The following is a 15,979-nucleotide window of genomic DNA, read 5'->3' as shown; positions in this document are numbered from 1 at the left end:
CCCGCCCGCCCCGGCCCCCCCTTTAGTTAGCCAGTCAAAATATTTTTCTCTTTTTTTTTTTTCAAATCCAGATTCTTGTAAAAATTCTTCAATAATTATTATTTTAATTATCATTTATAAAAATAGATCTTCTTTCTATTTATTTTTATCTTTTTCTAAACGCATTTTTTTTTCCAAGCAAAGAGATCTTCTCTTTGGCAACAGTGTTATTTTTTTTTTTCTTAAATTACTGAACGTGTCATCAGGAAAGCTAACCCATCCCCTCCCTCACCCCGTCTCCCTGAACCCCAGTGAGGAAAGACATTATGTTTTGTTTGCGATACAAAACAAAAACAATGTTAGAAATTCATTTTTTTTCTACAGTAGAACTGGGATTTGTGGAATCCCATCTATAATCGATAAGGGGAATTATTATTATTTTTTTTAAATATACACTAAAAATGAATGAATGGTTCACCAATTTAAAAAAGAGCCCCCTCCCTTTTCACTGACAGGGAGGTATAATACTAACGACAGTGGATCCGGATTTACAAAAAAAAGAAAAAAACAACAAATCCTGAATCAAGACAGAGAAAAGGTTCCAATTCTAAAAAGGACGTTCTCTTCTCCGAAAATAAGGGGATACAGGGATTTGCTACTGTTTACACAGAAGAGAAAAATCATTTTAACAACCACAACAAACAGAATATACAACAAAGAGAAGCCTGCATTATCACAGGAGCTTCCAAAAACTCGTGAACATTTTCATCATTTCATTTTGTAATACTTAGGCAACATTGGCTTATAGGTCCAAAGTTATAATATAAGCCATTTCTAGTTCAATTTATTTGATGGTTTGTCGGTTGCTTTGTGTTCCAGTTGGAGTTTGCTGTGTTGGATGGCTGTAGTAGGGCGGTTAGTGGTAGTGACCGAAGGGGCTAAGGGACGGGTGGGGGTAGGGAGGAGGTTAGGGGGGAGGGGGGGCAATTTGGAGCAGACAAAGTTGTGGGGTGAACTGCTTCTACCTGTCAAAGTTCAGGACTTGTGTGTCTTGTTAGTCTTGAAGGAGACTTGCAAGACGCGGTCGCCCAACCTGTAGCCATTGAGACTGGCGATGGCCATGGCCGCCTCGTCGTAATTCGTCATGGTGACGAAGCCGAAGCCTTTGCACTTGTTGGTGTTGAAGTCACGGATTACCTTGACGTTGTTGACCGCACCGAAGGGCCCGAACAGCTGCCAGAGCACGCTCTCGTCTGAATCTGGGGACAGGTTGTACACAAAGATGCACCAACCGGTGCCCGTGTGCCCAGGGATGTTCATGCCAACCAGGCTGGTCATGCTGTCAATGGTGATAGGAGAAAACCTGAGAGAAGGGGCAGAAGCGGTGAGGGGGGGAGGAGGGAGAGAAAACGGCAAGTGTTAACTCAACAGGTTGAGGAATTTGGTGAAATAGTGTCTGCATGTGTTGTATTTTCTTTAACAGCGAGCAAACAGAATGCTCCTTCCAGATCCAAAAGCTCTGCTGCATGATAGGCTACCATTTTCATCCACTCTATTGATCTCACCACACTACTCTCTCTCCCAAGCCAAATTCAGGATGCACCATCTACACATCTGCATGTATGTTGTATGAGTTTGTATGTGTGTCTGTATAGCTGCCACTAAATCCTCCTCAGCTCTGGAAAGTCTTGAGCTGGGGCCATGTCTGTGCTGCAGAGGAAGGTTTCTGTCTTTGTGTCCTTGAGTGGCTTCTTTAGGTGCTAAATTGCAGGAAGTTGTTGAATTAAACTGTTGCTAGAAAATTCATCAAAGATCATGCACCAGCCTGCTAAATCTGTTCTCATTCGCCTCATAATCTTCTCCTCTTTCTTGTGATGCAAGAGATTTGAATCCTCAGTTGACTTCACTTAATTGCCTTTCTGCTCAAAGGAAAAGGGAAAAGAGGGAAAAAATACCCCTACTTTTAAATAAAAGGTAAATGAGATAAAAAGGTTCATTTCTTATGCCACCTCTCTCCAAGAAACCACTATAGGCATTATTGGGAGTGCTTTAATTGAGATTTCCGCTTTGCTGCAGCTGTCTTAGAAAAGGCTGCTTTCTTAAGGAAAAAGAGGGAGCAAACTAAATGGAAAATGGAAGCACTTTACAGCCCAGTGGCATTAAGGTACAAAGTGTATTCCTCCCCTTCCTCCCCCCCTCCTGCAGGGTGTTCTGGTCTGTTCTATTCCAGAGCTTGTGGCACTGATCGATAGTGCTGCTGGCTGCTCGGGGCCCCCAGCTTTTTCTCTCCAGTGACTGTATATGGTCGACAATCACTGCGACCTTCCTGCATGACTTTGGTCATGCACACTCAGCTTCAGGCCTTTGTAGCTGTTGTGATAGTAAAAACAGTGAGTGGTTGGTTCATTGACTGCACCGGCTCTCTGCACCAATTAGACTTTTTCTGATTAAATGTGGTATTTTAGGTGTGAACACATTACATTATCCTGTATCTGGATTAAGATGTGATGGAATCACACCTCTCTTTGCTGGGTTGTGGAGATTGTAAGCTGTAGACTGTGAGGTCTGTGGAAGTGACAGTGTGGAGGCTAGCTAATACTGCTGCTGTGAAGAAATGAATGTGCCTGTAAATGTGTGTGTGTAAACGTGCATGCGAGCGTACCCATCATAGTGGCACCAAACACTAACCAATATTACAGACGAGGGGTTGCATAGCAACAGTGTAGCTGACCAAATATCTATTTTGTCCTTTCTAAAGCTAAACAGTTTCCAGCTCTTAACACTTTACTTCTCTCTGCTTTGACATAATAACCTCAGATCACTGAAAAACACTTTTAACATGATGGAGTGCTGCGCAATGAGCTGAATCAGACACTATTTTCACCTTAGAAAATTACTCTGAGGCCAAAGTGCTGAGTTAAACCTGTGAATGCCACAATGCATCACTATCAGTGTGTTAATCCTAATTTGACAAAATTACATGTTTTCAGGGGAACTTGCTAAGAGAACATTTGCCCGTTTGAGTCACTAAGCTGACTGACTGATGGTGCCCCCCTGCGCTTGCAACATGCAAAATGCCACCGTCAGCACATGGAACATCTATCACCACAGTGGCTGCTGCTCTGCGTTATGTAACACCTATGGTAGCGAGAAAGCAAAATGAAACATGGAAGCAAAAAGGAAGGAGTTCTAGCAGAGCAGTGCCGAGCAAAGCTGGAGCTGTCTGCAGTGAAACAGCATTTCCTGTTTCCAGCAGGGATCCAGGTTCATCCAGCCTTATCTTAAGTCCTAGCTAAACACTTCCTGATCTCCATTTTAGAGCTGCCAGAACATTAAGGTTAGACATACACAATTTTGTCATTGCGTCCTCTACACATGTGTCGATCAAACGGAAGATTGCATAAATAGGTGAATTAGGGGGAAATCTTCATGAGAGCAAAGTGACAGATTCAAACGTTTGTTTGTAAAAAGAGGAACTGTTCCCAAGCTATAAAGCTAGAAGGTGACAAGGCAGGAGAACCTGAATCCTGTAGTAAATAAAAACACACACACACCTAGAAATTAGGAGTTTTACACCAGAGAACAAAATCCGTTCAGTACACAGAAACAACCCAAAACAATCCAAACAACACCAGCACTTGTCATAATCAAAACAAAGCAAATTCATCACCACTGAAAACAAAGACTGATTGTTTTCTGTTGTTTTTTTTTTTTAAACACCGTAAGTGGTTGGGAGGGTTTTAAAGCCAACTCAAGCTGACAAGAAAAAAAAACAAACAAACAAATCAAAGAACCAAAGATGCAGTTGACCTTGAACGAATTGTCAAACGCAAAGTGACTGCAAAAATACAAGGAAACATAAAAAAAGAACAGAAAAAAGGATATTGAAAAATCATTGAGTCAACATGGACATCTGGCATTGGGTGAAGTTTTTAATTACCTCTTTACGCCATAGGCCATATTAAGCAAATTGTCCAGCCTGTAAAGAGAAGGAGGGTTCTGGGGTTAATGGTGGGCAGATGGTCGACTCACTCAATGGAACTAATGTTAAGTCCCTGTAGGAACTGCATGGTCCTCCTCACTCAAGAACAAACAAACCCATCTATAGTTAGTCCATTACACTGAGGAGCCCCACCAGGAAATGCTATCATCAGTAATCCACAGTACAATCTGCACATGCTCAGTCAGCCCGCGGAGCTACTTCGCAGGCTTCACATCGCCCTGCACTCCTCCACTAATGTCAGAGGAGAGTGTTACAGGCACATTGACATTACTACTGTTGAGTCGATATACAAGACTACAGCAGTGGACCGGTCACAGTTCAGAATTACAGTTACATCCAGAGCACTGATGGCAGGCAGGGCGTGAACATAGCATTGCACTAGACTATACTACAATGATAGTCCAGCCACAATGCTACAAATCATTTTTTTAATGTGCAGGAAGATTGCATGTGGGTATCCATACAATTAATGTCACCACATTTATGGTTTATTAGGATGGTGGTAAATGAGAATTTCTTTCTTATCATTATCTGTGTTAACTCAATTGAGAGAACACCTGAGATGATGGGGAATGATCCAGAGTTCTGTCAGTGTAATGGTTTGGTATTTGAATGATGGTGAGTGAGAGAGCTGATGGTGATTATTAGTCGCTTCTCTGTGTGGTGTAACAACAAAAAGACACAAGTGAATGTTAAACTAGCCATGAAATTGTGAATGTCTGTTTTTGCGGTCAGGGTCAAACCGTTAAGTGCTAGCAGGTCAGGTGGAATGGCTGACTGTTAGTCAGAGGGTGTCCTCTGTCTGAAAGGGTTAGTGTTTTTGGGAGATGTTTTGGTTTCATATTAATTTCAGCCTGTGAGCTACAGCCGTTTCAGTCAGCCAGGGTAAAGTAGAGTGTGTGCGGCTTAAGAACCAAGCATGCTATGTGTGTGAGAGCCTTCAGAAACCTGTGGGCTGGATGAAATGTTGGCTGTCGTGAATGGATGCAGTCTGCTTGGTGACTCAATGACCTTCATTCCTCACTTGGGCTGGCCTGTCTCATGTCTTATTAACTCCTCTGGCCTAATGGACAGGGGCCACGGCTTATTGAGCAACAGCTGGCCAGTGACGCCTCGTTCTCTTGAAAACACAACAAACTCTCTGACTTTGACTCGACTATTAGGGTTGTTTCTCCTTGTCTCTTTCAGGCACGCACACACACACACACACACATCTTCTACACAGTATTTACTGAAAAATATTATTCCTGACTTTGAACATTACTATCTTTAAAACCAATTAATCCAGGTATCTATTCCACAACCTTTGAAAGGCTACGTTGTTGCACAAACAACTTGATTATTATTTGATTGCTTCTAAAGAGGTATATAAATATAATAATATAATAATCATAATGCTATTTGTATTAATCATTTTAAATTGAACTTACACTGCCTGAGATAACAGAGCAGTAATCTTCTAATCAGGATAATTTAACACCAGGATGCCAGGTAATTGTAGTTAAGCACCTTTAGAAATAAGAAATCCTGCAGAACTCAAAGCATTGAAGAGCACTGTAAGAGACAGTGTTTTACAATATTATGTCAGCACTGACTCAAAAGTTTCTTGAAGTCATATCCTTTTTGCAGTTTGTATAAACTTTATGAGAAGATTATAGACCTACTTATTATCTGATTTCATGGTGTGTGCACTGTTGCAGTTTTCTCTCTTAAAATTATCCCAACAAAAAAAGTACAAAAGCAGCCCTAAAACAAAGAACACAACTGTAGAAAAGGAAATACGGAATCATTAAAACAGTAATTAGCCCATTACGTGGGAAGGGAACAAGCAGTCTGCTTTGTGGGTAAATGAGTCAATTGGAGAGGATGCTCAGAGGAGAGGCGCTCCAGCCCAGGAGCATGAAGACATCTGCTGGCCGCCGGGCCGTTGGGCCACAACAAAACAACCTGCTGCTAACACATCCTCTCTTTCTCTCTCTCTCTCACACACACACACACACACACACACACACATGATGGAGCACACACTGATGCAAGCTCACCACGCAAACGCTCTGCCAGCTTTTCACGCTGCCTCTCCAAGCTCGATATAAACAATAGGGCTTTTGTGCTTTCTGTCAATGCATGTTAATGGAGGAATGGGCGTTTTGTGTTTTTTTATTTATTTATTTATTTATTTATTTTTTTAAGCAAAAATCTGCTCAATTAAAATTGGCTCCTGCCCTGGATATAATAAGGCTAATTTGCTAATTAGTACCATTAGTTAACAACGGCAGATCGGAAACAAGCCGGGATCTAGGGCTTGGTGTATTGTGCTTGAGTCGATTATGTTTGCTGTCTTGGAGAGGGACCATACAAGCACATTATTCATTAACTTGTGTTACAGCAGGCCCACGTGATTTAGTCACACAGGACAGATGTAATTATGACTGCAGGAAGATTGTACCATAGACTACCATTAGACTAAATATACAGTGTCACATTATATATATAAAAGATTTAGTTTTTTAAAAAAACTATGCACATCAAGCACATTTATAACTTCTAAAGTGTTGAGGTTTTAGTAAAAGGGTTTGGGAGCAGAGAGCAGGAGCACGGGGACACAGTGAGGAAGTGTCCTGTGGTTGTGAGTTGTGATGAGAAGCGACAGCTCTCCTGTGGAGCCTGTAAATTGGCTTGGCGTATCACAGACACACAGCCACGCTACATCGCTCAGGTGTCACACCAGGGAAGCTGCTCCAGAAGAAAAATACCTTCCAAGCTCTGACTTTGATGGAGAGTAAACAGCACGACCGGCTTAGTGTTATTGAAAGAGAGAGAAAATTGTATAAGCACATATTCTACCTCCAATTCGGAAACATTCCTGCCTGGATCTGATGATCGAGTGTAATATACGATCGCCTGTTTCGAGCTTGTTTTTTGGTGGGTAAAGTGAGGGGTCACATGATCTATAGGAGTAAAGATGGCTTGTGTTATTAGTGAGTGAGGAGAAATGACTGGTAGGATGCTATATATAAATATACAGTCTGTTGACTATTTACTGTATATATAAAGTTCAGTAATGGGTCAACATTACTGGCCTGGGCAAAAAACATTTTTTTTTAGAAATGAAAATTGCTCATGATGTGTTATTGCCTGCATTCATTTAAACTGAATCCTTTTAATGACCTTATGGTTCACTGGATTGTCTTAAATCTGGGGCATTTTTGTTGGCAACATGCAACATTGTACAATAACATTGTTACATCACTGTTATTACTATGACCAAATCATGCAGAAAAATAGCTCAAAAGAAGGATTGTGCAAATAAAAGATGTCTTTGTGAACAAAAATGCAAACATTATATCCGCAGCACATGTTTTTGCCCAGGCCTCACAGGGGATATTGTGGAAAAGCACGGACATGATGGCAGCATGATGAAATGAGGGGAAAAACGTAGTTGTGAACGACAGAACCCCACAGTCTCTTGTGAACAGTTCCTCTCTGATCTGGGTGGACCCACACAGAGCCACTCGTTGATTTACCGACACCTGCACCAGGTGCAGAGCTCCCACACCTGTTGTTCAAACAGAGGACGTATTCGCCCAAATGATTGTTCACAGGAGGGAAACAAGTACATCATTGTTAGACGTTGCTATGACTCATGTGTCTGTGCGGAGGCGTTTACATCCTCTGTTCGAACAATCTATAAATTACATTTGGTGCAAAGTGTTTTACAAATCAGGCTTGTTTTTCAGAGCAGACATGTTTCCTTGATTAAATGCATTTAGTGTCACATTGATCACAAAGTGCTGTGAAGTTTGAAACTGAGCTAGTATCAGTATTTTACTATTGAACACCGAGGATGACATTATCTATTACTTACTGCATTAACTACATCAGCTTGTAGCTTCCCAACCTTTTGGATGGATGGCCCAGATGAATACAGTTTTATTGTTAATCATATTACGTCTAGTCATTTTGCTCAGGCAAAACAGATAGGAGTAGCCACTTGTTCTAGAAAGTACATGTCTATCTTTGATTTGCTCTTGTTATTACAAGATTTATTTAATAATAATTATGTAGTTTCACCAGTTGTGCTTTGAATGGTTATTAGCGTGGGCTGTAGACTGTTTTGCTTCCATACTTACTCTTGCTTTAAAGGTAAAGGTGTGTTTACATTGACAAATATGGTCAACCCAAAATTGCACTACGAGTGCAGTGCAGTGGGCGGTGTAAAATAAAGGAGACAATGGACACTTCTCACCCGAAATGTTGGCCATCTTGGCAACATAACAAAGGTGGAGGGAGCACAGTCCTGTGGAAATGTCACTACAGAAAGCTGGTGCACACTTACAGTGTGTGTTCATTTTCTGTGACACCAGAAACAACTGCAGCTAGCTATAGTTTGGTAGATAAAAACATATTTATAAGTTCACACAGTGAATTATAAGTGTAGAGAAATGAGAGTGATACGTTGTTATAGCACAATCTTTAAATACACACATTACATAAAATTGTAAGTGTGAATTTCTCTTCGTCCTTAATTACTATTTCTAATGCAGCCTTTTCTTTTGTGTCCATGACTCAAGGACGGTTTCATATCTATCCATGAATGAGCTCCTCATTTAACACTGACTGGTGAAACTAAGAAAGACATTTACTTTCAGAGCCTGAAGTAGCTCCTTGCTTCTTTATGACTGGTTGTTATGACTTACTTACTGATATTGACGGTTGTTGATGCAACAGATTTTACAATTACTGAACAGTGGACCAGCCCTCCGCATTATGTAGAGGTTTTGGTGGACCTACCAGAATTAGACCTTACTGGGTCAGTGGCCAAGGTTTGGAAACTCTGCATTAAAAGCACATCTTCTTATATAAAGCATCATTGCTGGTGTTGCGCTTCCTGAACCCTTTCCCACCCCAGCCTGTCTCCTTTCTGGACACTTGCACCTTTACACCCTTCCCCAGTACTCACCTGAACCTCTGAGCCTGGTGGTGAAGGGGGCCTGGGTACCGGCGATTGGGGGACTGGTAGAGTTGTGACAGAAGGGCTTGGCTGGTCTTCTGGCTGGGGTTGTTGGCGAACTTGACCGTGATGGGCTCAGCGGCACCTGATGGCTTCTGGCCATTCAGGCCCTTGATGGCCTCCTCAGCCTCTATCCTCTTATCAAAGCGGATGAAGCCCACACCTCGGGAACCACCTGCGGGGCCAGCAAATCACAAACAAACATGGCCCCCTTTACTTTACAGGTTTTAGAGAGAACTTTTGTGTTGTGCAAGCTACCAAAATATATTCACCTGTGTGTGTGTGTGTGTGTCCTAACTGCTCATGTTAATTACCAAAACATATACAGAATATATCTGAAAACACTCTTAACACACTTTAGGTTTTACAGCAGGTTTAAGGAGTGACAAAAGACTGAGATACTGTGTAATAGTAACACACACACACACCAGCTATAGACTGAACATATAATGCTGTATTGTGGCACTGGCCCAGAGTCTGTTTAAAGCCCTCATGCTCACTCCAGTCAGAGCCACCCATACACACACTTTTCGTGCATTGTTCTCAGTGACATTTGAGCCGTTTCCTTGGAGATATTTTTTGACTGCCACCTGAGAAGAACATTTAGAGACGTTCTTCCTGGGAGGTCTTTTATTGGTGTCTGTGAAAGCTCTGTGTGCAATACTGACTGTATAAACTGTATACGTGTGTGTGTATGTGTACATGTGCGCTGGTATCTATTAATGGATGCTGTGCCTTGTTTTAATGAGGCTGCCTAGATGGCCCAGAGGATGCTCGCTCAGTGACAGCAGCACTCTGCCGAAGAGACTATTTACATAATACTGTGTGCACACAGGCATGTGTGTGTGACTGAGGCTGAATAAAAGAGAGGCAGTAAGAAAAAAGGGAGAATGCTGTTTGAGCATCATTGTGTGCAGCCACATTCTCACATTTAAAAAGCCCTTGTATTGTTATTCCACATTTTTGTGCATGCCATCTCTTTCTCCCCATCGCTCTCTCTTTTTTTACTTCCCCTGATGCTCGCTCCCCTGAATTCTTATTCAGAGAAGCACCTTGACCATCTCACTCCCCTCTTTTGTTCTTTTTTTCTCTCCAGGACACAGGCACCACAAGGTTATTTACTATCCAGCCAGGCTGCAATATAAAAAAACATAATGCTCTGTGAAAGCAAATTATTTATATATATATATATATATATATATATATATATATATATATATATATATATATATATATATATATATATATATATATATATTTCCCTATAAGTCCCCTTACAAAACAATTTCTACTGAACAATTTTAATTTTGTCTTCCTCCTTCAAATGTTGTACTAGAAGCATTTCTTGGTTGTCAGCACTGTGGTACTGATCAGTGTGCTCCTGCAGCTGCAAACACACACACACACACACACACACACCACTGGGGAGAAGAACGATTTAAAAATTCTTAAACTCATTTGCTGTCTTTTTATTTAAACAATGTGATTCATTCATTTTGGCGTGAAACCTGGCGTCTAATCAACAAAGCTTAGAGTCTCAGAGTTTTTTTACTGACCCCTCCACACACACACACACACACACTGTTGAACCATAGCATTTTTATATGCATTGTTGAGTGATCTCATTAACTCTTACTTAGTGTAAATTACTGTTATATTCTCTCTCTCTCTCTCTCTTTTTTGTTTTACCTTTCCGGTTTCCTATCCCCTGACAGGCATTCATATTTTCCCTCCCCTACTTCCCTTTGTGCCAGCTCTGTACCTGCATATTTTAATTAGTTTGTCAGAAGCAGAAAAATAAGTATTCTGATGGGATCTACATAGTGCGAGCAACATCCACTGCTGCTCCTATGCTTTTCCTTATTTATTACTGCATTTACCATGCGTTTACTGTGTGTGAGGTCACTGATGTGTGTCTTTGGGGAGTTTATAGTCTGTTTTTAGTGATGGACATCGAACATGAAATGGACTCATAAACTGGAATCAGCTTTTCAGCAGTCTCCTGCTGTGAGGCACTTGGCAGCTGTAAGAGCCTTGCTCAAAGGCACCTCAGCGGTAGTTAAAGAAGATGAGAGCACTGCTCATTCACTTCCTCTACTGAGGAGAATAGAGGACACTATTCGTCCTTTAATTCTCACACTTGTTTGGCCTTGAGCTCCTCCTAAGCTGGTTCTTGCTGGAGGGCCTCCAGACAAATGCTTGGCATACAGATGAAGGCCCGTCGCAAACACACACACTTAGGTGATGACTTGAAGTGGTGCTATTAAGAATGAAGTGTGAAAGGAGCATGTCCATGACCATTTCAAATAGTACATGAACAATTGTAGTGTGTGTGTGTCTGTGTAAAACGGGAAGAGAGATGTCCAAAGCAATACTTATGTGTAATTGTGCATCAGCTGCTCTTGTCCTTCAGGTTTTACAATAGCACTGCAAGGAGGTGAGAGAGGGGGAGGTGCCCATTGACCTCATCACCTATAATTTTATCCAACAGAAAGTGTGCACACATGAATTGTGTCTTTAGGTTAGAGTAACAAGTAAAGACTGCAACGAGCTTGTGATAAGACTGATGTTCCAGCAGGGTGCCGCCGTGTTGGCTCAGCATGGGTGTCACACTCGGTGACCTACTGTCTGCTAAGTAAGTTGAAATGAATGTTAGTCTTGGTGTTGTTGGTCCTTTGGTTTTTGCCACCATTACATCATCAAATTATTTTAGCAAATACCATAAAAATATTCCAGCATTAAGGACTGCTGTTCCCTGAATGCCACTTGAGGTTGGCTTTTTGGTGGAGTGTGAGGGCAAGGTGCTAACATCTGGAGCCAAAACCGCTCTCCAGGAAAACCGTGGGTGACATCACAGAGTGTTCATCCATCTTTGGCGTTAGATCATTAGATCATCTTTCAGTAGTTTCTAACCACCATGCCTTGTTCTCTTCTTCCTACTACAGGCTTGGTGTTACAAAGGTGTGTTTTTGCATTTTGTAGTTTAGAAAACAACCTTAAACATCCTGATTCCTGGTATTTGTATAAAATCAAAATTACATTCAGATGTGATTAATGAACCAGTTTTAAATGCACACTGCACACAGTTTGTCTGTTCTGTTTTTATTACCACTCTGTCATGCTGCATTAACGTAATAAACCCTGAGAAGGGTTTATTTTTCTCCTGCTAAACATTGCAACAAAAACAAACTTGCAATCTATGAAGCAAGCTGCCAGTCTGGAAAGTCCAACCTAATGACTGTCCTTTCAACCGGCCCCAGAAGCCTGGGCCTACTTATCAACCACTAGCCAGCCATACAGGCAACATTAGAGCACAATGTACTTACTAAGGTACAGCAATCTGTCTTTCTCACTCTCTCCTTCTCACTCTCTTTTTCTGGTCTCCCTCTCTTCCACAGTAATCAACAGAGGCTTATGTAACTCTCTCTACCTGTGCTTATCTCTCTCTAACACACACCGACAGGCACATTGGCTGCCTTACTAATAACATGCTGCCTCAGTGTGGGGAGGGGGGAACAGAGGATGGGGAGGATGGGAAGCAAGTGCTGGGGGTGGGGATGGGCAAGGCTGGAATGAAAAAGGAGAATGAGAAAGAGTGGGGATGAGGAGTAAGGAAGGAAAGGACAAAAGGAGAAAAGGTGATAGAGGAGAATGTTAGGAGGTGACAGTAAAAGGATGATGATGAAAGGAAACAGTGCTATTCTTGCTTGCTCCTTCCCAAACAAAGCCACTCTTTCTCTAAAACCCACTATCATTTCCCCAAACACTGACTGACTGACAGAGAGAAATGACTGCTCCTCTGAGAGCCCAGAAAAAAGGGAGAGGTGAGAAACCTGGCTGCTGGGTAATGAAACTCACACACACTTTCTTTCTAACCCTTTCAGTCTCTCTCTCTCTCTCTCACATGCACACACACACACACACACACACACACGTACAGCTTCACCCTCCTAGTGCATTGTGTTGTAGTAAGTAGACCCATACACTCCCTGAGACAAATGCATGAATCTGTGCAGGCATACATAAGCAAAATCTTGTTGTTTCAGGTATTCTGCTGCTTCCACTCCTCTCCTTTTGTATTCTTCTTAAGTTACTGTAGTGTGCAACTGTATCAGATGATTAGACTTGCATTTTCGAAAGATTTACGACATGGCAGAGGCAGAAAGAAAACCTCTTTCTACTGGCTTCTAATTAGCTGCAGTAAAAAAATGCAATGTCCTTGTTTTAAGTAACATTGGCGTGCCTGGGTACAGATGGCATTTGAAAAAGCAACGAGAGCAGAGACGAGGAGACTTTGAAGAGTGGAGGTGCCCTGTGCTTTAGCCTCTGTCAGAGCAGAGCTCCAACCATCTGTTTGGTGTGTGTGTGTGTGTGTGTACGCATGTATTGATGTGCATGTGTGTCGGCTATCACTGAGACAGAACGCGCTCTTAACATTACAAAAAAAGCAGAGAGACGTGAGATGATAGCAGGAGGCAAGGCTGCACACATCCCATCTAGAGGGTGCACCTCTGCGCTGGTCTTACCTTGACCGTTCTGTTCTCTGCTGCTGGACAGACAGAGAACAGGGATTCAGTCTGGTGTCAGTCTGGGGGGGAACATTCATTATTCAAGTCAAGAGAGGAGAGAGTGAGCTAACTGTGCAGAGGGAGTGTGACTCCTTTGAGGGGAAAAAATGTACACTTGAAATTCTAAGGTATACAACTCGCAGAACACTTCCTGCCTTCATCTTCATTATGTGAGAGACAAAGCTACCCTAGAACGGCTCCTCTTTTGTCTTCACATTTCTAGTTAGGACTATTGGCACAAATGTTGATTTTCGCCAATGGACCAAACTAATTGCTGCATGAACATATGAAACTGGATAAGACTGAGTACGCTGATAATAATATGGTCATATTTAAATCAACGCAGAGATTACAGCTTTAGTGTGATTACAAACAGAATGTAGTCTCTGCACTCAAGATGACTTTTACCACCATCTTTGACCCAAACCTGCTTTTAGTCTGTATAAAAGCTTTCAACCATCTGAACACAGCAGGGCAAATATATCATGTGTTCGGCGTGCAGCTTCTAAATTGAAAAGCCACATCAAAGTGTTGTGTATATGACGAGCATCTGACAGATTGATGCCACTGAGGTGTTATTTGCACAGGGGACATGTTACTACGTGCCACTTTTAAAAAATCGTCCATTTCATCCCCATGAGTTTTTTTCAAAGCTAAAAAAAAATGCAATGAATTGTAAATATAGGAAATAAAATAAATAATTAAACAACCTAAAAGAAGGCAGTGAACTCTCAACTACAGTTCAGGGACAAAAAGCTATTTATTTTTTATTTATAACACACTCAACTGTTGTGGACCCTCAGAAGGTCAAAAAAACAACCAACCAGCGTAGCTAATGTTAATATAAACTGCTATAAAACTCTAACTACAAACTGATTCCCATGCTGGTGTCACACTGAATTATACAATACTGCACCATTGTTTTACAGAAATTAATTTATGCAGTATGTTATAATTACACCTCGGTCCTTAACAGGTAAACAAGAAGGGAAAGGCTGATAACAGTAACAAGGCAATCTGTAGGCTTCGCTTGTAGGTGGCAGCAGCTGCTAAGCTACACATAGTTTGACCATGGAAAGGAGTAAATGCTAGGGTTTAATGCTGAGCAGTGATGTCACTGGCAAAAATCTTTTCTTGGAAAGTGTCAAAAGATTATATCGGTAACAGCATTGTGCCGTTATGTTCACTAAACATGACCCAAGCAGACGTTTAACAACCATAAATTCAAAAAGGGCCATCACGGTGATGCTGTACATTAATACTCTGAACCTCTCAAACATTTTTTTTTGTCTTGTAGAAGGCAGATTTTTTTCTGAAAGCTCGAATACTCAACTTGGCAGTAAATTACATTAAAGTGTCTGAAAAGCTTTCAAACATGGATGCCTCATGTCAGCCAAATTTCCAAGTAACAAAACCTTAATTTCATGCTACTTTGATCAGGAACAAGTTTGACTATCATACAACTGTAACTAAATATCAGATCATTTTTGAAATTCTGTTCGCAAAATACATTAATTAGTGACACTGGCGATCACTATGACGAGTCGTATGATGGGATGAATGCTTTTGACTTGTTGCCATGGGAATCTTTCCCACTGCCACATTCCATCCCACATGAGAAGGTGACGTGGCATCAGCCTTGTCACAGCCAATCCTTACACACACTGAGGAGCAATTTAGTTTTACATTAGAGCTGCCGTTTACGAAAGCCATGCCTGCGGATCAATTGTATTTGCAGCCATTGATCAGGTAAGCATTGACCTCTGTGTGCGCACAGGTCCAGAGGAGAAGAACTAGGAATAGCCATCTATTGATCCAAAGCTGCCTCTGATATTATATCTGTTTCAAATTGAGGCTAGCCCATACCAGCTGTCAGCACACAAAATCACGGCCTCACTACCTTCCCTGAAGGTTAGAGTGAAACGCGGGAGAGGGAATCTGGCACTATTTGCACTGATAAAGAGACAAAATATGCTTATCCATTCAGAAAGAATCAATAGACAGAGGAAGGCAGTGAGGAGGGTGAGGAAGAGATGAAGAGATACCCTTGTCAAGTCGATGTTGTGTTCGCTCTCTGAGTCTCTGGGGCAATTTGGCAGTTTTAGTGGATTTTTGCTTCAGCTGCCTCTGACTGAGAATGATGGTAACAGTGATGTTTTTTAAAGTTCCTTCTTGTCTTTACGAACAGCAGAGTGACTGCGGGGTGCATCCTGTTGATGAGGAGGTCGTTTAGAGAACAGACTTCATGTTCCCAATTTAGCGGAGCAGGAGCCGGAGATCATCAGCCCATCTGCCAATGGTCACTGGAGAACATCCGTTACTTTAACAACTTTCTATAGCATTGCTGTTAGTATCTATTTCTGTCTGTGCATCACTCGTCCCTAAAGGCTATTACATTTCTGCTGCGATTGCAAGGGT

General features: G+C 41.7%; 1 protein-coding gene across 4 annotated transcripts in view; it reads right to left on the bottom strand.

Moving 5' to 3' along the window:
- Positions 1–409: 409 nt before the first annotated feature.
- The window catches only part of elavl4 (ELAV like neuron-specific RNA binding protein 4), a 63,354-nt gene continuing 47,784 nt past the window's right edge, over positions 410–15,979 (bottom strand). For 3 of the 4 annotated variants that reach the window (XM_028403549.1, XM_028403551.1, XM_028403552.1), the window contains 3 exons: positions 8,943–9,168; positions 3,920–3,958; positions 410–1,342 (listed from right to left, as the gene is read on the bottom strand). In XM_028403549.1, the coding sequence (XP_028259350.1) occupies positions 1,015–1,342; positions 3,920–3,958; positions 8,943–9,168 (593 nt within the window). In that variant the 3' untranslated portion in view covers positions 410–1,014. The remainder of the gene's footprint in view (positions 1,343–3,919; positions 3,959–8,942; positions 9,169–15,979) is intronic. The other variant, XM_028403550.1, reaches the window with a different exon arrangement.

This window comes from Parambassis ranga, chromosome 4, assembly GCF_900634625.1.
Source record: "Parambassis ranga chromosome 4, fParRan2.1, whole genome shotgun sequence".
NCBI classification, from domain to species: domain Eukaryota; kingdom Metazoa; phylum Chordata; class Actinopteri; family Ambassidae; genus Parambassis; species Parambassis ranga.
This window is presented reverse-complemented; position numbering and strand designations above follow the sequence as displayed.